The 25,965-nt window shown below is 47.3% G+C and overlaps 2 protein-coding genes and 1 long non-coding RNA gene across 3 annotated transcripts in view; 1 reads left to right on the plus strand and 2 right to left on the minus strand.

Annotated features, from left to right (window-relative positions):
* The window catches only part of LOC147120013 (protein mono-ADP-ribosyltransferase PARP12-like), a 77,685-nt gene that overhangs the window by 5,826 nt on the left and 45,894 nt on the right, over positions 1 to 25,965 (plus strand). The window contains 1 exon segment of the mRNA XM_085985504.1: positions 22,340 to 22,475. Within this exon segment, the coding sequence (XP_085841630.1) occupies positions 22,340 to 22,475 (136 nt within the window).
* LOC147120014 (uncharacterized) lies at positions 4,564 to 6,928 on the minus strand. The gene has a single exon (XM_085985505.1). The coding sequence runs from the start codon at positions 6,635 to 6,637 to the stop codon at positions 4,757 to 4,759; it is 1,881 nt and encodes a 626-aa protein (XP_085841631.1). The 5' UTR covers positions 6,638 to 6,928; the 3' UTR covers positions 4,564 to 4,756.
* LOC147120015 (uncharacterized) lies at positions 12,861 to 15,829 on the minus strand. Its single transcript, XR_015078113.1, has 2 exons — positions 14,069 to 15,829; positions 12,861 to 13,260 (listed from the first exon to the last, which is right to left on the minus strand). It is a non-coding gene; the product is annotated as an uncharacterized LOC147120015 (long non-coding RNA).

A 25,965-nucleotide genomic window follows, 5' to 3' on the forward strand; every position in this document is an offset into this window, starting at 1 on the left:
GGAGACCCGATGGCTCACCCAGTTTCGCAGGATTCCCAGTTTCATGTCTCCGGTAGCGGTTTCGGCTGCGGCTATGGCAGTGGATGAGTTTGCAATGAAAAATTTGAAGCATTGGAACCAGTGTCCGAACTGTGTGGCTGCGTCTGAGGCATGGGGGTCCAGATCCAAGCGCTCTGGTTTCAGGAGTCGATCCATCTTGGTGTTTTAGTGATTAAAATTGATATGCCATCAATGACTCAAAGACAAGGATTCAACTGAAGGCTTTTAATCACTAAGAACATAGCAGCATAGCAGGTCTTCCACATCGGGTTCGTCAGGTAGTGAATGACTCATACAGCTCCTGAGAGCTTTATATGGCAAAAGACAGGGGCGTAGCCAATACACACAATAGGAACAAAAGGGTGTGGTTCACACAATACAAGCAGGTAAAATACAAGCAGGTCTGATGGAAATACAAGCAGGTCTAATGAAGGCATATTTCATCACACACTCTGGGGCTGTTCCTTCCCCTCGCAGTTATTTCTTTCAGTGTCTTGAAGGCCGTTTCAAAGTTGTCGAGGTTGCCTTGCACCAATATTGTTCCGTTATTGTACATGTTGACAGTCGTGGTTGCACTGTCCGGGTCCCCTGGTTTCTTAATTTTCAGTTTGGACCCATTAGCGGTTCTTTCCTGCTTAACCCTGGTATAGTGTGATTTTATTGCTGTGATCCAAGCCGCTGACTGATCTGAGTAAAAAATGAGATTACACTTTTTCCCAGTGCTGTACCAGTCAGCAAAAAGAGTTTCTGGTTTTGCTCTCAGCTGGTGTTGCTTGAGCGATTTTTTAGCATTTTTTTTGGTGTTGGGGGGAATCTGGAAGAGTTTGCTCTCAGTGTGCCTCAGGAGCTGCTGTGGCTCCTCTGATTCGCTCATTTTTAGTAGTGTAGAGGTAGAAATTATTGTTGACCTTAGAATAAGCTTTTCTGGGGCCCCGGGTTTGGTGTTTCCCTCTCCCGGCTTGCGAACTTTCCCAGGCCCCGGACTCGCTCGCTCTCCAGGCCCTCCCCAGGCCCCGTACTCACTGTCCTGGTCTGCGTCTGGGAGTTGCTGTTTCCCGGTGTCTCCCGGCTGCTCCCCTCCCCCTCAGAGGTCTCTGAGCCTCTGTCTTGGCCAGGCTCCTCGGGCCTTTCCCTGGCTTCAGGCTCCCTCCCCAGGACCCGTACTCACTGTCTGCGTCTGGGAGCCGCTGCCTCACGGTGCCTTCGGGCTGCTCCCCTCTCCCTCAGAGGTCTCCAGGCCTCTGTCTCGGCCCGGCTCCTCTGGCCTTTCCCTGGTTTACGGTCCTGTGTTCCGGCCGCCGTTCAGAACTCGCGCTCCGACCTCCGCTCTGGCCCCGTGCGGCCTCCGTTGAGTCGCCGCGCTCCGGCTGCTGCTCTGGCCCTGCGCGGCCTCCGTTGAGTCGCCGCGCTCCGGCTGCTGCTCTGGCCCCGTGCGGCCTCCGTTGAGTCCCCACGCTCCGGCTGCTGCTCTGGCCCTGCGCGGCCTTCGTTGAGTCGCCGCGCTCCGGCTGCTGCTCTGGCCCCGTGCGGCCTCCGTTGAGTCGCCGCGCTCCGGCTGCTGCTCTGGCCCCGTGCAGCCTCCGTTGAGTCGCCGCACTCCGGCTGCTGCTCTGGCCCCGTGCGGCCTCCGTTGAGTCGCCGCGCTCCGACCTCCGCTCTGGCCCCGTGCGGCCTCCGTTGAGTCGCCGCGCTCCGGCTGCTGTTCTGGCCCCGTGCGGCCACTGTTCGGATTCTTCCCTGGTCTGTATATTCCTCTCCTTCTTCTGTCTTTTTGCTTTGGCTTTTCTTTCTGTTTTCTGCTTTCCTCTGGTTTTTTTGGTTTTTCTTTTCGGGTCCCGTTTTTGGCGCTCTTTTTTTTTGCGGTCTTTTTCTTCTTTTCTTTCTGTGCTTAAACTAAGTTAAACTAACCTTAAACTTAAACTAGACTAAACTAACCTAAACTGAACTAACTTAGCTAGAATTTATACCTCTTAAAACTTGAAATGTAACTTTTTTTCCCCACTTTAAACACTAAAAAACATTATAACTCAGCAGCTCATCTTTCGTGCGACCTCCCTCTCTCTCCTCTCTCCCCCCACTCTCTCTCCCCCTCCCTCCCTCCCCCTCTCTCTCCCCCCTCCCTCCCTCCCTCTCTCCCCCCTCCCTCCCTCCCTCTCTCTCTCCCCCTCCCTCCCCTCTCCCTCCCCCCCTCCCCCTCTCCCTTCCCCCTCTCCCTCCCCCCTCCCCCTCTCCCTCCCCCCTCCCCCTCTCCCTCCCCCCTTCTCTCCCCCCCTCTCTCTCCCCCGCTCTCTCCCCCTCTCCCCCTCTCCCTCCGCCCCCCTCTCCCTCCCCCTCTCCCTTCCCCCTCTACCTTCCCCCCTCCCTCCCCCTCCCCCTCTCTCCCCCTCTCTCCCCCTCCCTCCCCCTCTCTCTCCCCCTCCCTCCCACTCTCTCTCTCCCTCCCTCCCCCTCCCTCCCCTCTCTCTCCCCCTCCCTCCCCCCTCCCTTCCCCCTCCCTCTCACTCTCCCCCCCTCCCCCTCTCTCTCTCCCCCCTCCCCCCTCTCTCTCTCCCCCTCCCCCTCTCTCTCTCCCTCCCCCCTCCCCCTCTCTCTCCCCCTCCCCCCTCTCTCACTCCCCCCCTCCCCCCCTCTCTCTCCCCCCTCTCTCTCTCCCTCCCCCCCTCTCTCTCTCCCCCTCCCCCCTCACTCCCCCCTCCCCCCTCTCTCTCCCCCCTCCCCCTCTCTCTCTCCCCCCTCCCCTCTCTCTCTACCCCCTCCCCTCTCTCTCTCCCCCCTCCCCCCTCTCTCTCTCCCCTCCTCTCTCTCTCTCCCCCCTCCCCTCTCTCACTCCCCCCTCCCCCCTATCTCTCTCCCCCTCCCCCTCTCTCTCCCCCCTCCCCCTCTCTCCCCCCTCCCCCTCTCTCCCCCCTCCCCCCTCTCTCTCCCCCTCCCCCCTCTCTCTGCCCCCCCTCTCTCTCTGCCCCCTCTCTCCCTGCCCCCCTCTCTCTGCCCCCCTCCCCTCTCTCTCTCCCCCCTCCCCCCATCTCTCTCTCCCCCCTCCCCCCTCTCTCTCTCTCCCCCCAGTCGCTCGCTCTCTTCCCCCCAGTCACTCGCTCTCTTCCCCCCAGTCGCTCTCTCTCTTCCCCCCAGTCGCTCGCTCTCTTCCCCCCAGTCGCTCTCTCTCTCTTCCCCCCAGTCGCTCTCTCTCTCTTCCCCCCAGTCGCACTCTCTCTCTTCCCCCCAGTCGCACTCTCTCTCTCTTCCAACAACAACATACCCTCAAAAAACCCTCGGCACTGCCGGGCACCCCCAGCTACTTTCACCATATATATTAATGACTTGGATGAAGGAATAGAGAGTCGTATCGCTAAGTCTGAAGATGACACTAAGGAGGAAGAGTAAATAATGTAGATGGGAGTAGGAAGTTACAAACATAAGAACATAAGACATAGGAGCAGGAGTAGGTCATTTGGCCCCTCGAGCCTGCTCCGCCATTCAATAAGATCATGGCTGATCTGATCTTGGTCTCAACTCCACTTCCGTGCCCGCTCCCCATAATCCTTGACTCCCTTACCTTTCAAAAATCTGTCTATCTCCACCTTAAATATATTCAATGACCCAGCCTCCACAGCTCTCTGGGGAAGAGAATTTCAAAGATTCACGACCCTCTGAGAGAAGAAATTTCTCCAAATTTCCGATTTAAATGGGTGCCCCCTTATTCTGAAATTATGCCCCCTACTTCTAGATTCCCCCACAGGGGGAAACATCCTCTCTGCATCTACCCTGTCAAGCCCCTTCAGAATCTCATATGTTTCAATAAGATCCCCTCTCATTCTTCTAAACTCCAATGAGTATAGGCCCAACCTGCTCAACCTTTCTTCATAAGACAACCCCTTCATCTCCGGAATCAACCTCGTGAACCTTCTCTGAACTGCCTCCAATGTAAGTATATCCTTCCTTAAATAAGGAGACCAAAACTGTACTCAGTGCTCCAGGTGTGGTCTCGCCAATGCCTTGTACAGTTGTAACAGGACTTCCCTACTTTTATACTCCATTCCCTTTGCAATAAAGGCTAACACTCCATTTGCCTTCCTAATTACTTGCTGTATCTGCATGCTAACTTTTTGTGATTCTGATAGAACGGATTCTTTTACCCTCAGTCTGGTTCAGTAATCACTGAGTCGAATGCAACTGGAGAATTCAAACGATTTATTTTCCGCGGAGTCTTACTCTGAAATGTCGGCACCGACTCCTGCAAGAGTCTGACGAACACAACAGAGCAAGCAATTTGTCATACAGTGTGCTACATTATTATACTTGCATTTGAGAAGACATTAACACCTCGTATATTCCTGCACCAATCCTGAGCTGTGCACGTATACATTTAATTTGATTCCCTGGCCTGGCAGTTTGAAATAAAGAAGTCACATTTAACTGAATGGGTTACAGCTAAGTAAACATCCTGGTAATGTGTTCACGATCACCTAAACATTAAGGTAATGTGTTTGCAATCATGGTAATGCGTTTTCTGATCGCTATTGTCTGTATAACTTCTGCACGCTGCCTTACATTGGTCCTATCAGCAAGGTGTGACATTGTGGGCGCCAGCCATATTAGCAGCCAAAGATCAGTTTAGCCTTTTTATTTTACTTCTTGCTGCCTTCACAGTTTCTTGTTTCTATTTCCTTGACCTTGGTATTCTCATTCCCTCCTTTTATCATTCTATGATAACCAACCGTTATTCGGTTACGTCTATTTTATTCAGTCGATCAAATTCTTTATTATCATCGTACTTTACTTCCTTCATTTCACATTCATTGGTCGTTCTTACCATTAACATCTTTGGGCTACCTATTTTCTCCAAAGCTAGCTGCATTCTTCCTAGCACACATTTCATGATTGCTAGTCCAATAAAAATACAGGCGATTGCAACTACTAGGTACATAGCCATATTTATCAACCAGTCATACCATCCTCCAAATCCCCAGTCTCCCCAGTTACTTGCTTCCTTCATATTATCCATTTGTTCCCTTATCTTAGTGATAAATCGGGTGATGTTCTCTGTCTGGTCTCGGACTCCCATAAGGCATTTACCTTTTACTATTGCACAGACACCACCTTCTCGGGCCAGCAGGTAGTCTAGGGCATATCTGTTTTGCATAGTGAATAACCTGAGTTCCGACAATTCTTTAGTAACTGCGTCGAGGGCCCTCATGGTAGCATTACCCAGGATGGTGAGGCCACAGATAAGGTAGTTCCGGTTATTGGCGGCCAGATAGGCTCCAATATAGCCTATAGAGAACAGGCCAGCAAATCCATATCCTATAGAGGTTCCGTGTCCTCCTAGGGATTCAGGATCTTTCCACTTGGAGCAAAACTCTTTCGAGGCTGCCCTGACTACTATTTTTCGGTGGGATGTCCATTGGGAGGGGCAGGGTACTGTGGTAGGGGTTAAGGTAGCGATGGCTACCGTCCGGGGAGCGGTATCTATTACCATGTAATTAGTAGCTCTTCCTTGGCTCAAGAAAAAGTAGCCTGGTTTGGTATATATCACGGATATGTGTTTCTGCCTTGTGCTTAGATGGCTCGGGGGAAGGAAATAGTCAAAACCTTGGATCTCACGAGTATCAGTAGGCTGGGTATTAGCTATTTTTACTAGCATAAAGGTTTCCCCCCCTACCTTCAGAGTTGTCCCATCCCCTTCTCCACATAAAACTTGTACTCCTTCGGTTATTGACACACATGCGGATTGCTCACATGTGCAGCTACCGGTGTCTGGTCCTATCATACACTGATGGTGGAGGCAGCGTGTCACCAAGCAGGTGTAGTTCTGCTTAACCCATACTGACCTACAACCATAGCCCGTCCCATTCCAACAATTCTCATAGCCACCAGGGTTCCTGCTTAGTTTCAGGCAATTGGCGGGTGGGGTTAAGGTATAGGGTATTGTTATATTGGTTGTGGGAGGGAGAAGGTGAGCATCTAAAAGAAAGTCCGGGGGAACAATAACCGGGGTTGGGGCAAACACCCCCTCAACAGATATCAGGGGCGGATAACAAACAATTGACTCTGGTGAGTATAGGGCTGCGTGAGTCTGGAGGAATAGGTTGCCCGTCGGGGTTTCTTCAGGGAAAGTGTGTTGGGGATCTCGTTCATGTCTCTTTGTGAGGATACCTTCTACCCTCGAATAGTCGAAGCTGCTCATAGGGGGCAGTCCATTTCTTTTCCTTTCCTGGTTGGACTTCGGATAACAGCTTTGTCCTTTGGTATCGGTAGTTCTGTTGCATGGTCCTGCAGTAACAGACTTGGTCACCTGGCGTCGACAGACGTAATCAAATTTACACTTGGTCCAATGGCATGGCAATGTTCCTCTGTGTATGTATCTTAGCATTAGTGAGCGGTGGGGCTGTCTAATAAGCCCAATGTAGGTGTCCCAGTTGATCACGTTCCATTTCCCGAACCCGCCTGGGTTATCATCATTGCACCGAAGCACGTCTCCGTGGCATAGGTGGTGTACCCGCTTGGGTTGGTTCCGCCGGCATGTTCTCCTTCTGGGCTGTTGAGTTATTCCAAGGGTGATCAGGACACTGATAGAGAGGATCCACAGCGACGTCTGCATGGCTGGTCGGCGCGGCACGTCTGTTTAGGGAGAGATTTCTTGGAAGCAAGAGAGGTTAGCATTCTTTAAGTTTCAGGCATAGCATTACTGACAATTTTACAGTGGTGGAGGTGAACCCAAGCACTCTTTCCCTCTACTTTGGCAGCAGTTGGGGTGGTGAGTAAGACTTGATAGGGTCCTTCCCAACGAGGTTCCAATCCTTTTCGCGTCCAATTCTTGATTAATACATACGCTCCGGGCTCGACCTGGGACGGACTGACTATAGGAGGGAGGTCGATGTAAGCAGCGCGTACCCGGAAGTGCAAACTTTTCAATGCCCTGGCTAACGACAAAATATAGTTAGTCATTTCTGCCGTCATGTGGTGAAAGTGGACAGTCTTTGGGACTTCCTGGTTCCACGGGGTTTTGAGAGGTCTGCCATATATGATTTCAGCAGGGCTTAATCTTGCTGCACCAGCCGGGGTAGTGCGTATTTGGAACAAGGCCACGGGGAGTAGTTTGAGCCTTGTAGTTCCCGTCTCGGCCTGTAATTTGGCAAGTTTATTTTTCAAGGTCTGATTAGCCCGCTCGACCAGTCCGGCGGCCTGTGGCCTGTAGGCACAATGTAGCTGCTGTTGGATGCCCATTTGAGTGCAGAACTCCTTGTTTACCAGACCCACGAAGTGAGGGCCGTTGTCTGAACTTAATCGGTTTGGAATTCCGTACCTTGGAATAATTTCTCTCATTAAAACTTTTACAACAGTGGAGGCTTTGTTATCCGTAGTCGGGTAGGCCTCAATCCACTTACTAAATACATCAACAATAACCAGTACATATTTATAACACTGACACCTTTCTAATTCAATGTAGTCCACCTGGAGGGTCTCAAAGGGACCCGTGGGTAACGGCGTCTTACCCGTTTCACAAGGTATGCCTTTTCCCGGGTTATGCTGCTGACAAATGAGGCAGCGACTGCTAATACCTTGAGCCAGAGCTTGTAATCTAGGATGCCACCATGTAGCTAATAACGTGTCACTAGTTGCTCTGGCACCACAATGAGTTGCAAAGTGTATACATTCAATAACCCATAATGCTAGCTCATCTGACATACAAGTTTGCTCGGCAGGGGTGACCCATAATTTAGACACACAATCATATGTACAACCGAGCTGTTTCCACAGTCCCTTATCACGGTCAGGAGCGTCCTCCTGTAACATAATGACGTCTTGGATGGTTGGCATTGGCTTTTCCGAGGGAGACTTGCTTTTATTTGAGCTTTTAGTCTGGCTCATCATTCTAGGCACAACCACTCGTTGTTCCTGGGACGCTTCCCTAGCTCCCTGGTCAGCGCATCTATTCCCTATATCTACTGAGGTTTGCCCTGCTGTGTGTGCGGAGCACTTTATCACGGAGATCTGTTTTGGTAGCATGAGGGCTTGTAGCAAATCAGATACTAATTTCTGATGGGATATCTGTGTTCCTGCAGAGGTTAGGAACCCTCTGTTTTTCCATAATTGTCCGAAATCATGAACCACTCCGAAGGCATATCTCGAGTCTGTATAAACGTTAACCTTTAAGTCCTTCCCTAAGATACATGCTCGTATTAATGCGAACAGTTCTGCTTGTTGGGCGGAATACGGAAGTTCAAAGGCGGCAGACTCCAAAGTATTACTGTCCTGATCTACGATTGCATATCCAGAAAGTCTTTTCCCAAGGGGACTGACAGACGCACTTCCATCTACATACATGGTTGTGTCAGGACTCTGCATTGGGGCATCAGATAGATCCTCCCTGACGGAGGTATCTTCCTTGATTAAAAATAGACAATCATGTCCTGGGTCTGTTTGTTCGAGGGGTGGTTCTGTGAGAAAACATGCTGGGTTGATAGTAGTACAATGCTTAAATTGCAGTTTAGGATTATTCAACAGGTATATCTCGTACTTATTTTGTCGGGCCATAGTGAGGTGCTGAGTTTGTAATTGGCCTAATAGTGCAGTTACCGAGTGTGAACTGTATACAGTAATATCTTGTTGCAAAGTTAGGTTGGCAGCCGATTGTAGGCTATTATAGATGGCGGTCAGAATCTGGGTGCATACAGGATGCCCTAGCGCTACCGGATCTAACTTCGAGGAGTAGTAAGCCACCGGCCTATGCTTGTCCCCATGTTTTTGCGTTAGGACAGCAGTCGAACAATCAGTGAGGATAGTGCAGTATAGCTGGAAGGGCCTGTCATACAGGGGTCTCCCCAGTGCTGGGGCTTGTGACAATGCTTCTTTTAGGTTTTCAAACACTCTTATGGCGACAGGGTCTAGCTGAAACTCGCCCTCCATACTGGTGTATGGTGTTAGTCGTTTGGTTTCTAGAGCGATGTTGGGTATCCATTGTCTACAGTAGTTTACCATCCCCATCCATTGCCTCACTTGTTTTGCACTACGGGGTACGGGGAACTGACAGATTGGCTCAATCCTGCTTCTCTCTAGACTCCGCTCGGTTGCTGAGAGCATGAAGCCAAGGAATTTAACTTTCTGTTGGGCCACTAGTACCTTTGATTGAGAGACTACGTACCCGAGTGAGAATAGGTGATTAAGCAACTGGGCGGTGTCTTCCCGGTTACTTTGTTCGTCAGGGCTAGCTATTAGCAAATCGTCCACGTACTAGACCAGAGCAGAACCATGTTTCAAGGTCAAAGTCTGCAACTGTCCTTGTAGGCACCTAGAGAATAATGTTGGAGAGTTTACAAAACCTTGCGGCAGTCGGGTCCACATATATTGTTGTCCATTATAAGTAAAAGCAAAGAGGTACTGGCTTGCCGGTTCCAGTGGCAAGGCGAAGAAGGCGTGCTGGAGATCGACTACTGCAAAGATTTTCGCTTGTGCAGGGACCTGGGCCAGAATGTGAGCTGGATTAGGTACTAGTGCATGAAGCGGTTGTACAATAGCATTGATAGATCGTAAGTCCTGTACTAATCTGTACTGGTTTGGCTTTCCTGATTTTGGAACTGCAAGTATGGGCGTGTTGCACGGGGACTGACATTTAATCAGGATTCCTTGTGTCAGTAGTCCCGTGATCAGTTTATCAATGCTGGGTATCGCTTGTTGTTTCAGCGGATACTGTCGTATGGAGGGTAGTACAACATTTTGCTGTAGGGCGATTTGGATGGGAGTTATTTTAACGCATCCTACCTGTGTGGGGTCTTCTGCCCACACTTGCGGATTGACGTATTCCGGTACCTCATTCCCAACGTGGTGGTGCAACTGTGTCAAGACTACCTTTGGCTCTTGGTATAACAGGATAGCTCGACCGCCTGAAAGGGCCTGCTCCTGCCGGTCATCTGGGTTAGCTTGTTCAACTGCCTGTTTTACCATGGGTCCCAGATCTTTCACACGGTAGGGGGAGTTCACTTCCCGGGTGATGTGTGGGGCTACAGTTAGGGGTTGCTTCCACAATTCCGAGGGAACCTCAACATATTCTGCTTTCCCCTCCGGTCCCGTAACTATGGCTCGGAGAACAACATCCCACTCAGTCCCTTCATAAGCTTGGTAAAAATTCTCCAATTCCTTATCTTTTCCACTTCGATCATAAGCTAGGGTTACATGAGATGGGGGTTCATCTTTTAAGTCCAGAGTCCACCATTGTGGGGTGATAGAGACGTAACATTGTCTTTTAGGGGCCCATGGTTTTACAGTTATTCCTTACTCAGTCTTGACCTTGACCTGGGGCTGACTCTCCTGACTCTTACTCTCTTTCCAATAATATTTCACTGCCCTGGCCATCTGGCTGGGACTATTCTCTGACCAGTCCATATTGTTAGTCTTAATTGCTTCAGACACCGAGGTTGGTAGACAATTTATCAGGATAGCACAGTATTGCGGCGAGTTTGCTCCGTTCCGGTAATTAGCATCTCCTGACTGACTCGATATACCTCAGAGAATCTCTCTAGGAATTCCTCTGCTCCCTCGCCCTTTCGTGGTTTAGTATCCAACACCTTGGATATATCAATGGGTTTCTGCAGGGTGGTGGTTAAAGCAGTGAGTATGGCGCGTTCACGAGCAGCACTCTGTGCATTTTGAGCCTCTAATGTGGCATGGTCCTCAAAGCCTAGGTTAACCAAAAACCTTGCATGTTCGGCGGGATTCAAGATCTGCTGTACTAACGCCCATAAGTCTCTTGATTCAGCATTATAGACGAGTATAGCAGTCCGGAGGAATTCTACAAACAAGGTGGGGGATTTCTTCCTATCTGGCATCCCGGCTAAGATAGCCATTATCTCGTTAGGTTTCCAGGGGTAGAAGATACCTATGGTCCGGGGGTTATCGGCGGCCACTGGAATATTTGCGTTAAAGGCAGGGTTAGGCATTTGTCTCACCGGCAACTGCCGGGGTGTCGGTTTATGTCTGGCGGGTCTCTCGGTATCAGATTCTGATTCCAGGGATGACAAGTCGTCTCCTGAATCTCCACTGTCAATGTCACTATGGTCCCGGCACTCTAAAAAGGACCTTAAAGCCTTGAGGGTACTCTGGCTCTGACTCTCTAGTCTCTGACTTTGAATCATCTGCCTTTGATTTCTCCGTTTTCGTGACCTTGATGGACTGGGTTGGGGTGGGGAGGGTGTCGTCGGGGGCCGATTATTCTTAGTCCTGAGTCGGGTGTAAAAGGCAACGGCGTCTGTATACTGGGGACCCGGTTGTTGGTCTCCCATCTGGACCGGCGGGGGATTATTTACTTGAACCGTGACTGACGGCGGCGGGGAAACTGCACTGGCAGATACTTGAGGTGTCGGCGCGGGGGTTTGTGCAGCTGGTGCGGGTGCCACCGGGGGATAAATGTTAACGTACGGGGGGGGGTAGCGTGGGGAACAACCTGAGCCCTGTGATTCCATTCGTCCAAATCATCATCACCATCTCCCTCTGTCAAGGCAAGGCCAACCATTGGATTACGTAATCCACTCTTATCAGCCTTTCCAGGCTCGCTCGTGGTCTTTTCAGACTTCTGTTTTGAGCGTTTCTCATGAGCGCATTCCTTTTTCAATACCTCTACTGATTTGACTACCCCTCCCCCTGTAAGTGCTATTCCTAATTTTAAGGCATTATCCTGCCAACTTGCTAACAGGGAAGTTTCTTTCAGTTCCTGACAGTACTGTCTCCATAGGGCAATTAGTTCTTTGGCTGTGGTACCCCTGTTACTTTTCCAAATTAGTTCTTGAGCCTTTTTAGCGGCATCTAGATTCTTAGTTCCTCCTAGTGGCCATTGATCACTTCCTAATTTCTTATTCAATCCTCCCGACAACTGTCTAAGTTGCTTTGCTTTGTCAGGATGTTGTTCACAAAGGGTCTGTAAGGCGCTACCCGATTCAGTCGTGGTATTTAAACAGTTGCCCATCTTACTCCCCTTGTGAACTTTACACAGTCGCATTTTAAACTTGTTCAGAGCCTAGGCGGGCCAAGTGATATACGAGGTTGACGCTCTTTACCTGACACAAGTGCTTATTTCTAAGTTTACACAGTTCCTAGTTATTCCCTCAGTACGTATACTGACCCTCAGTGATATCCGATCACTGACCCTCAGTGATATCCGATCACTGACCCTCAGTGATATCCGATCACTGACCTAATCACCTATCCCTTCCAGTATTCGCCAGACTGACCTGGATCTCGGCGGGACACCACACAGGAGTTAGCGATTGGCCGACTCGTCGTCAGACTGGCGGAATCAGAGGAAAACCAAGGTAGTACAAGAAACTACTTACATCGGGGGCCCATTTCCTCTCTCCACGTCCGAGACGATTCAACTCTTAGTTCGCGAACTCTCAGTGACTGTCCGTTGAGATCCCACTTCTGACACCAAATGATAGAACGGATTCTTTTACCCTCAGTCTGGTTCAGTAATCACTGAGTCGAATGCAACTGGAGAATTCAAACGATTTATTTTCCGCGGAGTCTTACTCTGAAATGTCGGCACCGACTCCTGCAAGAGTCTGACGAACCCAACAGAGCAAGCAATTTGTCATACAGTGTGCTACATTATTATACTTGCATTTGAGAAGACATTAACACCTCGTATATTCCTGCACCAATCCTGAGCTGTGCACATATACATTTAATTTGATTCCCTGGCCTGGCAGTTTGAAATAAAGAAGTCACATTTAACTGAATGGGTTACAGCTGATGTAAGCCCCCAAAGTGTGGACTAAGTGATATACAAAGTCAACAACACTGGCTTGTTATAAGAAAGACAGACCCAATAATTGAAGTAAAAACGGTTTATTCAGGCCTGGGGAGCTATGGCTCTTGCGTCCCAACACAAGGCTCCAACTCCACCGAATCTCTTGAGGTTCACACAGTTATACAAAAATTAAGGCCCTGCCCTAAAGGCGGGGATAAGCTTATTAGCATATACAGAATTATAGTTAAATTGTAATTATAAAACCGTGACATTCCATTCTTCCAGTCGCTTACAAATCTCACATTTCGTTATCAGTTGGTCCTGTTACTTTCTCATGACCCAGGGGCCTCAACTTTATTACTTTACGATCGTCCATTTGCTGTTGTCAGATGGCTTGGTCTTTTTAAGTATTTCTCTAAGATAGTAGATCTTTCCAAAGTGGGCAATCCGCAGACTTTCTGTCTCTCTCTCTTAAATTATTTCTACAGAGCAAAAACACTTTAGTTAGTTAAAAGAATAGAACCCTATTGAGCTTCACACTTAACAAACCCTTAAGTGCAAAGGTGTCGACTCGCGTGGCCGAACCCATATATCTCTCCCTCTTTCTAAGGGGTTGTTTTGACAGTTTTAATCTCTCAGCAGTTAACCCGTAGTCCTGTTTAAACCTTATCTGGGTTTATACAACTTTTACAGACTTCTATTGTTCAACTCGGAGCACGAATTAACCTATTCCCTCCATTTTGTATATTGGTGTTACAGATGAATCCTGGTTTGTTTTACCTTATTAAATCCAATTTTTAATATCTTACTTCAGTCCCCCCTTTTGACCTTTGGACAATTGCTCCAAACAGGTCAACATGTATTTCCACTTCCTGGTGTCTGCCAAAGCGTGCACTCCCTGGCCTTCTACCAGTTTAGGTTATACATGTATATATATCTTATCAATTTGGAGGCCGACTTCCCCCTCTGTGGTATGGTGGTCTTTCCTTTACGGTGGTCTTTCCTTTAGGGTGGGCTTTCCTTTATGCACTCCGTCCGGTGTAACCATTCCCGGGGCCCCTTAGACCCTACACTAATGGTTGAGGCTTTTCTGCTCAAGCCTGTCCCTCATTCCCACGTGGGGTGTGTGACGTGCCAATTCGAGACTGTCATCACACACCAATCCTCATTCACCACCCTCCTTCTGCCACCCTCCTTCTGCCACCTCCATCTTACGGTTGGCCGGCCCGGTCATTAATTACCATGCCCAATTAATCCCATATAATTTCAGGGCTTCCCATCGCGTCTTACACCATTTGCCTTGGAGAGGCGGGGGAGTTGTCCATTCTTAACATCGCTACCTGCCCCTCCTCAGGCTCTACTTCCTTCACCGCACCAATTTCGGCCTTACTCATTCTGGCACAAAGGCACTGGAGAAATAAAAATACACAATATATCAGAATAACAATCAAGAGGAATATCATTATGCCTTGTACCACCGAGGCGCCCACAGTCCCCGACCATCCTGGTCCCCAATTATCAAAATATGAGGAAGTGGGTGAGTTTCCTCTAATGTTGTACTAATGTCTTTTTGTTGTTTCTTTAAGCCTTCTTCTATTTTATGATAGTACTTTAAAATTTCCTTTGTTTCCTGCCGTAACTTCTGCCAAGCTTCCTCTAACTTAGGAATTGCCTTGGGCTCTGGTATGACATAAGTTTCAACCCTTTTTAGTAAGTCTCATATTATCAAATGACCAGGTTTTCCTATCTGTATAGGTATCTTTAGACCAATACAACGGTTTGGTTGGGGAATGGTATAAGCCATATCTTGATATTCATATTTCTGTTCAATTGTGGTGACACAACAGGTCCCATTGTTCCTTGATGCTACCCAGGTCCGGTGTATCCCCTTGGGTGAACCTCGAGGGTGCAATTGGTAATTTTCGCAAATCCGCACTCGGATGTGTCTCCCTCGGTGGGGGGGTGTGTGCACACCCATGTCCTTCCCTTGTGGTGGCACCCGTCCACTACCACCCCCCTTTAGGTTTTATTCTTCTGTTTATTATCTTCATCCCTTTCCCAAAGCGCCTTGGTAGGGACATCATGATATTTAACCCACTTTCCCTTTGTACTTCTCCTATATTAATCACGTCGTATCGGAGTTGTCCCCCTTCTGGGAATTGTGGGATGGCCAGTACAAAGCCATCTTAGTCCATGGGGTCAGACTTGTCCCATTTTACATTCCTTACATAGGCTTTTATTTGTGTCAATCCAAGGTTCCAGATCCTTATTAGTAATCCAATCAGGGATCTGTCCATTATTTATTTGCCTCATATTATGCTGAGCATTCGACAATAGCCATGAGCCCTACGTGGCACATATTAGTTCCTTATTGTTTTGGCGAGAAGCATTATTAAGTCTATCAATAATTGTATTGATTGTTTCTGCATGGGGGGCTACTATCTCTTCCACCCCCGACAATTGCATTATTGTTTGGTTTCCCTGCCAGTGTCAATTGCTGGCTATTTCCAGTAGCTCGTTTTAGTAACTTCTCTATTTTTGCTTATAATTCTTCTACTCCTTCGTTTACTCCTTCTATGTCCAAACTATTGACTGTTGCTAACTCGGCCGCATACCCTGCTCCGGTCGTTTCCAATACTCCCGTTTCTTACATCTTTGTAAGATAGATTTTTCCTGTGGATCCTCTAATTGTTTTACCCACAGGGAGTTCCAGGTTTGTTTTGTATCTCAAAAGTACTCATATTAATGGCAAGCTTAGTAACTCTATGTGCTACACTAAAATACACCTCATCCTGTGTTCTCCTTATTACTAATCCCCCTCGATAATGGCAATACTTATATTTATCCCTAGAATCAAGGCGAGGACGCTCCATCTCATTCCGGACGTCCAATGTTCCTGTAATTGCAAAAAGGGGGCTGGTCGTCACCAGCCAGTTAGAATTATTCTGCTCTTATCCATTTTATCAGTTCAAAATGCTGTACATCTGGTTCATTTCTTGTTCTGTGGCTCTGTCCCCGGACATACCTGAAGATGTAAACTATGGCATATAATATTATCATCATACACAGCCCATTATCATCATACACAGCCCTATCATTGATATATGTAGTAACTCCCCTTCCCATTCTTTATATCTTCTAGTATACTCCTCACTCTGTCAAAAAGGGCACCATCTCTGGTTTACTCATTGTCTTTCTTATATATTTTTAACTGAGTCCAGTGTTTCCACCTTCCTTTACCCGTTCCAGACCCATCTACATGAGCACAGGTGTCATTATTCATTAATACTTCATAAGGTCCTGACCATCTGGGTGCTAGCCCTGGTTTGGCTGGTATTATTTCTGCTATCACTTTGCTATCTATTGCTAAGACCTCCTTCTGGTCGTCCCGTGTATCCTGTTCTCGATCCCGTATAATCTGTTGGTCTTTGGCCTCATGTCTCTAACTATCTGTCCAGATTTATCTTTGGGTAACAGGACAGCTTCCCAAGCAGTCTCCCGGCCGTTTGAGACGGTGCTGCAATTAGTATATAAGATAACTTCCATTTATCAAATCCTAATTTTCCTTCTATCACTGTGGGGAAATATTAACTCAACATTAAGAAATTTACATTTATTAATGTCCAATATCTTTAAATTCTGTTCAGTAATACTGAAGTTGTTGCTTGGTGAACTCAAACAGCTGTCGCAGGCTTTTGAAGGTGGAGCTAAACATTATTGCATCACTTCATGCAACCCAAAAAAACATCCCTGACTGAAAGACAGTTGTGGTTTCACACTTTGATTCAACATGAACATTTGGGCTTCATTGGTCAGATTCCCTCTCTCAATTGCTCGTTTAGCTGCCCATCCTCTTGTGTGCTTTAATTTATTATTATGCACTCTTTGGGTAGGAGAGAGGTTCCTACTAATTCCTTGGTTATATTCTTGTCTCTTACGGGTCTTCTCCTGGTGTCATATATCCCTGCCTACTCCCGCTATCATGTAATCAGACACCACCCCAAAGGCATTCCGACTATCTATATAGGTTTACACATTTTCCTTTGGCTACCCCCCTTTGATCAAATCCTGTATAGGCTGGGCCATTTCTACTTTGTTTCCCGGGCCTGCCTGTTTGTTTGACTTATAATCTGGGGGCCAGTACACTTCATTCGCTTTAGGGTCGACTAAAGCTCCTACTTCTCGCGGTATATCTATCACTAGGATTGTTCCTTCGGTGTTCTCGCATACCCACAACTGTGTAGGTATTATTATACATCCAATTTCTAGTAAGACTGTTTCGCTCTTATAAGCCCTGATTCTTCGTCCACCGATTCCTGCTATACTAACTGAAAGTTTCGTTCGGGGCAAGGGTAAGTCTGTCAATGAGATTGTGGCTCCTGTGTCTATTAACATTTTTTCACTGTCGGCCCCCTACCAATACGTCAACAAACATCCTCGGATCCCCCTCCCCTCTCTGGCGCGGTCCCTTCCTGCTGCCATCCCTAGAAGCTTGCGAGCAATCAAAGCACGCAGCCAGTCCTAATGCCCCTCCCATCTGTTTTTGGGCATTTGTCTCTACCCTTGTGTCACTATGTATCCTAGGTCGACTACTTCATCCTTCCCTACCTATACCTTTCTAAGGTTTAACTCTAGTCCCGCCTTCTATAAGGCTTCCAGTACCATAGTCAATTAAATATTGTAGAGGGACCTGCCACTATCAGATATTCTTGCGGAGTTGAGTTATCTTATTCAATTCGGACTACACCAATTTACATCAACCAGAATTTCACTGTGGCCACAATGAAAGTCTGGTTTTAATAGGTTAATTTACCTCATAACTTCAAGGTTAGGTCTTAGACTGAAACTTAATCTTTCATTAAACAAACTTTTTGTTGCTCTTCTCAGTTTTTACACTCCAGCTTAACTTAAATTGTAATAGGTTTTTTTCATCCTGAGGGCACAATCTTATTTGCACATTCTTAAACTTCCAAAATCCCCGACAAGACAAAGGGGTTAAATGCTTTTACTTTAACACAGAGAAGTGGGTGGAGCTACAACACACAGCAGACAGTTCTTTTTCTTAACGGACAGATTTTCAGACAAAGGAATATTGAATCCTCTTAAACATTCCTAATCAGGAAAACATCCACACTCACACATTTTTATACAAACTGTAATTTCAGCATATGTCTAAGGTTCCTTTCACTCAGCAAATCTCGTGTTTTACTTGTCTTGGTACAGATGCTAATAACTTCCATGTTGGTAAAGCTTTAAGTTTATCTTTTCCTTCCTTTTTAAATCTGTGACTCAACAGCTTTCCCTAGTTTCCAAATCCCTGTTTGTTTGTTTTTTTTTGCTGGGGTTTCAAATTGGTTCGCCTGCAAATTAGATCTTTTCCTTCTTTATCTCTCCCTTCTGTTTCAATTCCTTACATTATCTGTTGCCTCTTTATCTTTAGCTCCTCCCCACCAAGCCTTTGGCTCTCTGCACGGTTTCTTTTTATTTTCCAGGAGTCGGGTTATAGAATCCAGGTCCTTTGAGGATTCTTCTTCCACCCTCTTAGTCATAACTAACTGCTACGTTTAATGCTTAATTCACGGTATTGGTGAATTAGGTTTGTACGCTACGTTGTTCGCCCCTATAGCGTCACCTTAGTTAATTTCTTGCTTTCTGTTAGTCACTTCGTTTTGTTAGACACACACCAACCCTTTAGTTCTGAGGTTTCGGTACTGTGGGATCTGTAGCTCCCGGCGTCCTACTTGATCCTGGCCATCACGTGGGACTACTGTCCTCTTAATTCAGGCTCAGGCTAGGTGCTGGGGACAGACCTCACCCTTGTCCGTTCTAACCTCTTTATGACCGTAGGGTTTTATCTCATTCACTCACCACGGTGCACCCATTCATTCAATTGTTGAGATTTCGCCGTCTCACGGATTTTAGGGAACTATCTGCCCCTAACTGAGGTATCACCGCCTCATGGTCCTTAGGGAACTACCTGCCCCAAAGGTTGGTAGGGAACTACCTGCCCCTACTGAGGTTTTCCCGCCTCACGGTCCTTAGGGAACTACCTGTCCCAAAGGTTGGTAGGGAACTACCTGCCCCTACTGAGGTTTTCCCGCCTCACGGTCCTTAGGGAACTACCTGTCCCAAAGGTTGGTAGGGAACTACCTGCCCCTACTGAGGTTTTCCCGCCTCACGGTCCTTAGGGAACTACCTGTCCCAAAAGTTGGTAGGGAACTACCTGCCCCTACACCTACTGCAGTTTACTTTTTAACCGCCTTCAATTAAAGGTGTCTTTCTTTTTATAGTTCTTTTATACGTCGATTCTGACTCAACGTCTCGCCAGCGATTAACCCCTAATTTTACAGGTGGTAATTAAAACATACTCACCCGTCTTAGGTTAACGCTGTCCGAGAGTCTGGTTCAGAACGCACATCCCATCCTCGTCGCCAATTGATGTAAGCCCCCAAAGTGTGGACTAAGTGATATACAAAGTCAACAACACTGGCTTGTTATAAGAAAGACAGACCCAATAATTGAAGTAAAAACGGTTTATTCAGGCCTGGGGAGCTATGGCTCTTGCGTCCCAACACAAGGCTCCAACTCCACCGAATCTCTTGAGGTTCACACAGTTATACAAAAATTAAGGCCCTGCCCTAAAGGCGGGGATAAGCTTATTAGCATATACAGAATTATAGTTAAATTGTAATTATAAAACCGTGACATTCCATTCTTCCAGTCGCTTACAAATCTCACATTTCGTTATCAGTTGGTCCTGTTACTTTCTCATGACCCAGGGGCCTCAACTTTATTACTTTACGATCGTCCATTTGCTGTTGTCAGATGGCTTGGTCTTTTTAAGTATTTCTCTAAGATAGTAGATCTTTCCAAAGCGGGCAATCCGCAGACTTTCTGTCTCTCTCTCTTAAATTATTTCTACAGAGCAAAAACACTTTAGTTAGTTAAAAGAATAGAACCCTATTGAGCTTCACACTTAACAAACCCTTAAGTGCAAAGGTGTCGACTCGCGTGGCCGAACCCATATATCTCTCCCTCTTTCTAAGGGGTTGTTTTGACAGTTTTAATCTCTCAGCAGTTAACCCGTAGTCCTGTTTAAACCTTATCTGGGTTTATACAACTTTTACAGACTTCTATTGTTCAACTCGGAGCACGAATTAACCTATTCCCTCCATTTTGTATATTGGTGTTACAGATGAATCCTGGTTTGTTTTACCTTATTAAATCCAATTTTTAATATCTTACTTCACAGCTAAGTAAACATCCTGGTAATGTGTTCATGATCACCTAAACATTATGGTAATGCGTTTGCAATCATGGTAATGCGTTTTCTGATCGCCTATTGTCTGTATAACTTCTGCACGCTGCCTTACATTGGTCCTATCAGCAAGGTGTGACATTGTGGGCGCCAGCCATATTAGCAGCCAAAGATCAGTTTAGTCTTTTTATTTTACTTCTTGCTGCCTTCACAGTTTCTTGTTTCTATTTCCTTGACCTTCGTATTCTCAATTCGTGTGCAAGGACCCCACCCCCCCCAACGATCCCTCTGTACCTCAGCATTTTGTAATCTCTCCCCATTTAAATAATAATTTGCTTTTTTATTTTTCCTACCAAAGTGGATAACCTCGCATTTTCTCACATTAAACTCCATCTGCCAGATTTTTGCCCACTCACTTAGCCTATCTATATCCCTTTGGAGATTCTTTGCGTCCTACACACAATTTGCTTTCCCACCTATCTTTGTATCATCAGCAAATTTGGCTACATTACATTCGGTCCCTTCATCCACGTAATTTTATGTGGCACCTTATCGAATGGGACATTGTCAAGGGACATTGATAGATAAAATGAGTGGGCAAAACTGTGACAGATGGAGTTCAATGTGGGGAGGTATGAGGTCATCCACTTCGGATCAGAGAAATACTTTCTTAATGTTGAGAAAAAAGGAACTGTGGAGGAGCAATGGGATTTGGGTGTCCATGTACACAAATCACTGAAAGCTAGTGGACAGGTACAAAGAGTAATCAAAAAGGCAAATGGAATGTCGGCCTTTTCTCAAGGGGGCTGGAATACAAATGGGAGGAAGTTAGGCTTCAGTTGTACAGAGTCTTGGTCAGACCTGACCTGGAGTACGGCGTTCAGTTCTGGGCACCGCACCTCAGGAAGGATATATTGCATTCGATAGGGTAGCTACGGAGAAACGACTTCCTCTGCCATGAGGTAGTGGGAGACGATGTCCTCGCTGGAGTCAACCGTTCTTTCAACGCAGGGTCTAACTGTAGGAACAGAAATGCGTCGCAGCAGTGTGAAGCTGAAATATACAGAGTTGTTCCGCATCACCGTTCACAGGAGGTAAATGTTCAGAGTTAACACAGTATCAAATCGAACTCTGCTACGCTGAAAAAAGAAAGACTGGCATTTCTACAGCGCCTTTCACAATCTTAGGACGTCCCAAAGCACTTTACAGCCAATTAAGTACTTTTTTGAAGTGCAGTCACTGTTGTAATGTAGGAAACGCAGCAACCAATTTGTGCACAGCAAGCTCCCACAAGTAGCAATGTGACAATGTCTCTGTTTTTTAGGTGAGGCATAAATATCGGCCAGGACACCGGGGAGAACTCCTCTGCTCTTCTTTGAAATAGCGCCACGGGATCTTTTACACCCACTTGAGAGGGCAGACGGGGCCTCGGTTTAATGTCTCACCCAAAAGAAGGCACCTCTGACAGTGCAGCACTCCCTCAGTACTGCAGTGGAGTGTCAGCCTAGATGTTTGTGCTCTAGTTTGGAGGGGGACTTGAACCCATGACCTTCTGACTCTGAGCCAAGAGTGCTACTCACTGAGCCAAGGCACTGGAAGGATAATTCCGAGGCAGGCCTGATGTGAGGAAGTTACTGCCTCGCGGTTTCTCTTCAATTAAATTTGACTAGTACAACCTTCACGCTGCCTCCCTCTGCTCCCTTAGTTGGGATGTACACTGCTCAGATGGTACCTGGGCCCTACTCACCAGAAAGATGCAGTAAGGCTTATACAGTTAGCCTCAGTGTCCCCCAGGCTAGGGAAGGGAAAACCAGCCAGGCTTCAGCATGACTGATATCTGGTGATCCCTGCTGAAAGTGCATTTATTTTGCACATCCTTTGATGTCTGGTGCGACGCACTGTGCGGTTGAATATTTTACCAACATCCACCATCTGGGCGCTTACAGGAAGAATGGGGGGCTTGGTTGAGGTAGTGCCTTTAGGAGAGAGGAGAGAGGGACTTTCCTTCCCCGCTTTAGTCCTGGACAATGTTCCCTGTAAGCTGCACTTTGTTCTGTGCGGCCTGTTTATTTAAATGCGCAGTCCCTTTAAATTTCTGCGGGTGCGTGGTTTTTCCATAAAAGTCGGTGAGCGGCCTGCACGGGACCTTTCAAATTACTGCACGACCACACACGCCTTAGCGGAAACATAGGTCCCGGGGACCATCTTAGGAAAGAAAGACAGACGGCACCATCGACACTGCAGCACTCCCTCAGTACTGCACTGGAAAATTTCTGTGCTGACCCAATTTGTTTCCTTTTCAGGACTACCTGCAACTTCTCGCACGATATCCATTCACCCCAGAACACCACTGTCCTGCGTGCTAATGGGCTCCAACACCTGAACGAGAGGGAACTGCGTCAGCTTCTGCTCCAGAATGACTCGTCCCTGCTGCCCGAGGTAGGAGCTTTGAACCCAGCAACCACAGTCTGCTTCAGTTCAATTCACTCTTAGCCATTGCTAACGCACTGTCCTGTCAACTCCTGGCATGAGTGCCAGGGAGAGTGTAAGGATTCGGATTTGATACCAACTGGCTAATCTTTTATTAGCACACACAGCAGAGATCAATACATTTCATATCTCACGGCAGTAATTTACAGTTCCTGAATGGTTATTACCTGTTCACTCACTGGACAGAGTAGCGTGCGTTGTCTTGTTCTTTAGCTAGGTAGGCTCCAGCCAGCATTTACGTCCACCTACACAAGCTCGACATTCTTCTTGGGTCTGCTATCTCTGCGTTTGAATGTTCACAATCCCTCTTTTATCCTTCAAAGTTCCGATCATTTGGCTAAATAAGTCCAATCGTTTTTGTCCACGTAAGTTTAAACTATTGGCCCAGAACTTCGGGTCTCCACGGGTGAGTACGCACGGGGTACTCACCCGTAGGCCCAATGGAAGTGCCGGTTTCCTGCATGCACTGTGCATGCGCGGGAAACTGGCACTTCCGTTCCCCCGAAAGCAGGGGTTAAGAGGTGGAAAGCGTGCGCAGGAGAGGCTGCGTGTGCGCATCGAACTTATGTTTTTTTTGCAGGTTTTCCCGGGAGGGTAAGTCTGCAGGAGTTAGACATATAAAAAGCAGTCGTAAGGCCTGCTTTTTACAAGGTAAGTGGTGAATTAATTAAAATTAAAACATTTTTTCCACAGGTTTATTATTATTAAATACTTTAAAGAAAGCTAAGTTTATTTTTAGCCCCGTTAGAAAATAAAATTATTTTTTTCAAAAATTTAAATTATTGTTTAAAATAGTTATTTCATGTAATTTATAGTTTATTATTTAAAATTTTTTTTATTTGAATATTTAGTGATGTTTTGGGGCTCGTAGTATTTATAAGTTTGACAGCACTTCCTGTCAAACTTATGAATGAAGCATTCCCGGCTCTCCATGGCCCACGTGATCCCAGGGGACGCATCGAAGTAACTGCGCCCCTGGGATACGCAAGCACTGCGCGCCGGCAGTTGGAGCAGGCCCAGGATCGCAATTCCACGGGGGCCCACAGCTCAAAGACTGGCGCGCTAGGTAAGTGCAGGTCGGGGGCTTACACCCGCGGGAAGCCCCCGACCCGAATTTCTGGGCCATTGTTTTTTTGCTTCACAAGCCAGTCTGCACATCTTATGTTCAGCGTACGTAGACACTTCCTTATTTTGTCCAACATCTTGAAGAACCATGCTCCAGTGCCCCCCCACCTTTTGGTTTTCTTGACCTGTCTGTGACACAGGCTTCGCAACGGCTTTAATCGCTAACAGCTGCCGGTTTATCGTTAACATTTGCCATAACAGTTTATTTGACAAAATAGCTGAGTCCTGCAAAAGCTTATAGGTAGTAACTCTTAACATTCTTACAAGAGGTATAACATTGTGAGGTATGATGAACATAGACACCCTCAGGTTAGCTCCAGTTCCCTTGTCTATGAATTCTCATCCTTGTGTTCAAATCCCTCAGTGGCCTCACCCCTCCCTATCTCTGTAACCTCCTCCAGCCCTACAACCCTTCGAGACCTCTGCACTCCTCCAATTCTGGCCTCTTGTATATCTTCGATTTCTTTCGCTTCACCATTGGTGGCCATGCCTTCAGCTGCCTAGGCCCTAAGCTCTGGAGTTTCCTCCCTAAACCTCTCTATCTCTCACTCCTCCTTTAAGGTACTCCTTAAAACCTACCTCCTTGACCAATTCCCCCCTTATATCACCTTGTGTGGTTCGGTGTCAAATTTTGTCTGATTATGCTTCCGTGAAGTGCTTTGGGACATTTTACGACATTAAATGTGCTATATAAATGCAAGTTGTTGTTGTTGAAAATAGTCTAGTCAGCTGACAGAGGCCCCCCCTCAGGAATTTTGTCATTGACAGAGGGAAGAGTTAAAGTATAACCAGGGGAGTATTGATGTAGCAGACTCAGATTTCCACAAGCTGATCCTACTCAAGCCCGGTTGCCGTGGAGGTGCCACTGAGTGTCACTACTGTTTGTTAATTCCTTATAAATTTTCTTGTTAATTTTTGTGAAACACATATCGAGTATTATTTCCAATTTTTGTTTTTTAACCACTAATGCACTGTGCAGTGCGGCACTTCAATATATCAACCAGGACATTCCCAGGTTTCGTCCCGGATCTATGGTATTAGCTGTGGCTCAGTGGTAGTGCTCTTACCTATGAGTCAGAAGGTCGCGGGTTTAATTGCCGCTCCAGAGACTTGAAGCATAAAATCCAGGCTGACCCTTCATTGCAGTACTGAGGGAACTCTTCTCGATCTTCTCGATCTTCCTTGCGGCAATGCTCTATCTCACCCTCAGTAAGCTCCCCGCTGGAGTGGAGCTACTTTACAGAACAAACGGGAAACTGTTCAACTTCTGTCGCCTCCAGTCCAGATCCAAGGTCGTCCCTTCCTCTGTCGTCGAATTACAGTATGCAGACGACGCTTGTGTCTGCGCACACTTGGAGGTCGAACTCCAAAAAATCGTTAACACCTTCACCGAAGCGTACGAGAGCATGGGCCTTACACTAAACATCCGTAAGACAGAGGTCCTCTACCAACCTGCCCCCGTCACATAGTACTGCCCCCCGATTATCAAAATCCATGACAAGGCCTTCGACAACGTGGACCACTTTCTATACCTCGGGAGCCTACTGTCAACAAGGGCAGACGTCGATGACGAAGTCCAACACCGCCTTCAGTGTGCCAGTGCAGCCTTCGGTCACCTGAGGAAGAGAGTGTTTGAAGACTAGGACCTCAAATCCGGCACCAAGCTCATGGTCTACAGAGCAGTAGTAATACCCGAGACATGGACCATGTGCAGCAGGCACCTCAAAGCACTGGAGAGGTACCACCAATGCTGCCTCCGCAAGATCCTGCAAATCCATTGGCAGGATAGGCGCACCAACGTCAGTGTTCTTGCTCAGGCCAACATCCCCAGCATCGAAGCTTTGACCACGCTCGATCAGCTCCGATGGATGGGTCACATCGTCCACATGCCCGATGCGAGACTCCCAAAACAAGCGCTCTACTCAGAGCTCTGACATGGCAAGAGAGCCCCAGGTGGGCAGAGGAAACACTTCAAGGGCACCCTCAAAGCCTCCTTGAAAAAGTGTAACATCCCCACCGACACCTGGGAATCCCTGGCCCAAGACCGTACAAAGTGGGGGAGAAGCATCCGGGAAGGCGCCGAACACCTCGAGTCTCTTCGCTGGGAGCAAGCGTAAACAGCGGAAGGAGCACACGTCAACCCAAGGACCCCACCCACCCGCCCCTTCAACCACCGTCTGCCCCACCTGTAACAGAGACTGTAGGTCCCGCATTGGACTCATCAGTCATCTGAGAACTCATTTTTAACGTGGAAGCAAGTCATCCTCGGTTTTAAGGGACTGCCTAAGAAGGAGGAGAAGAAGACTGAGGGAGC

Source organism: Somniosus microcephalus, chromosome 4 (genome assembly GCF_052327205.1).
Source record: "Somniosus microcephalus isolate GS21.2 chromosome 4, FLI_Smic_1.0, whole genome shotgun sequence".
NCBI classification, from domain to species: domain Eukaryota; kingdom Metazoa; phylum Chordata; class Chondrichthyes; order Squaliformes; family Somniosidae; genus Somniosus; species Somniosus microcephalus.

Bases quoted from the DNA above. Each gene is read 5' to 3' on its own strand.
- LOC147120014 (XM_085985505.1), bottom strand. From the start codon at position 6,637: ATGCAGACGTCGCTGTGGATCCTCTCTATCAGTGTCCTGATCACCCTT.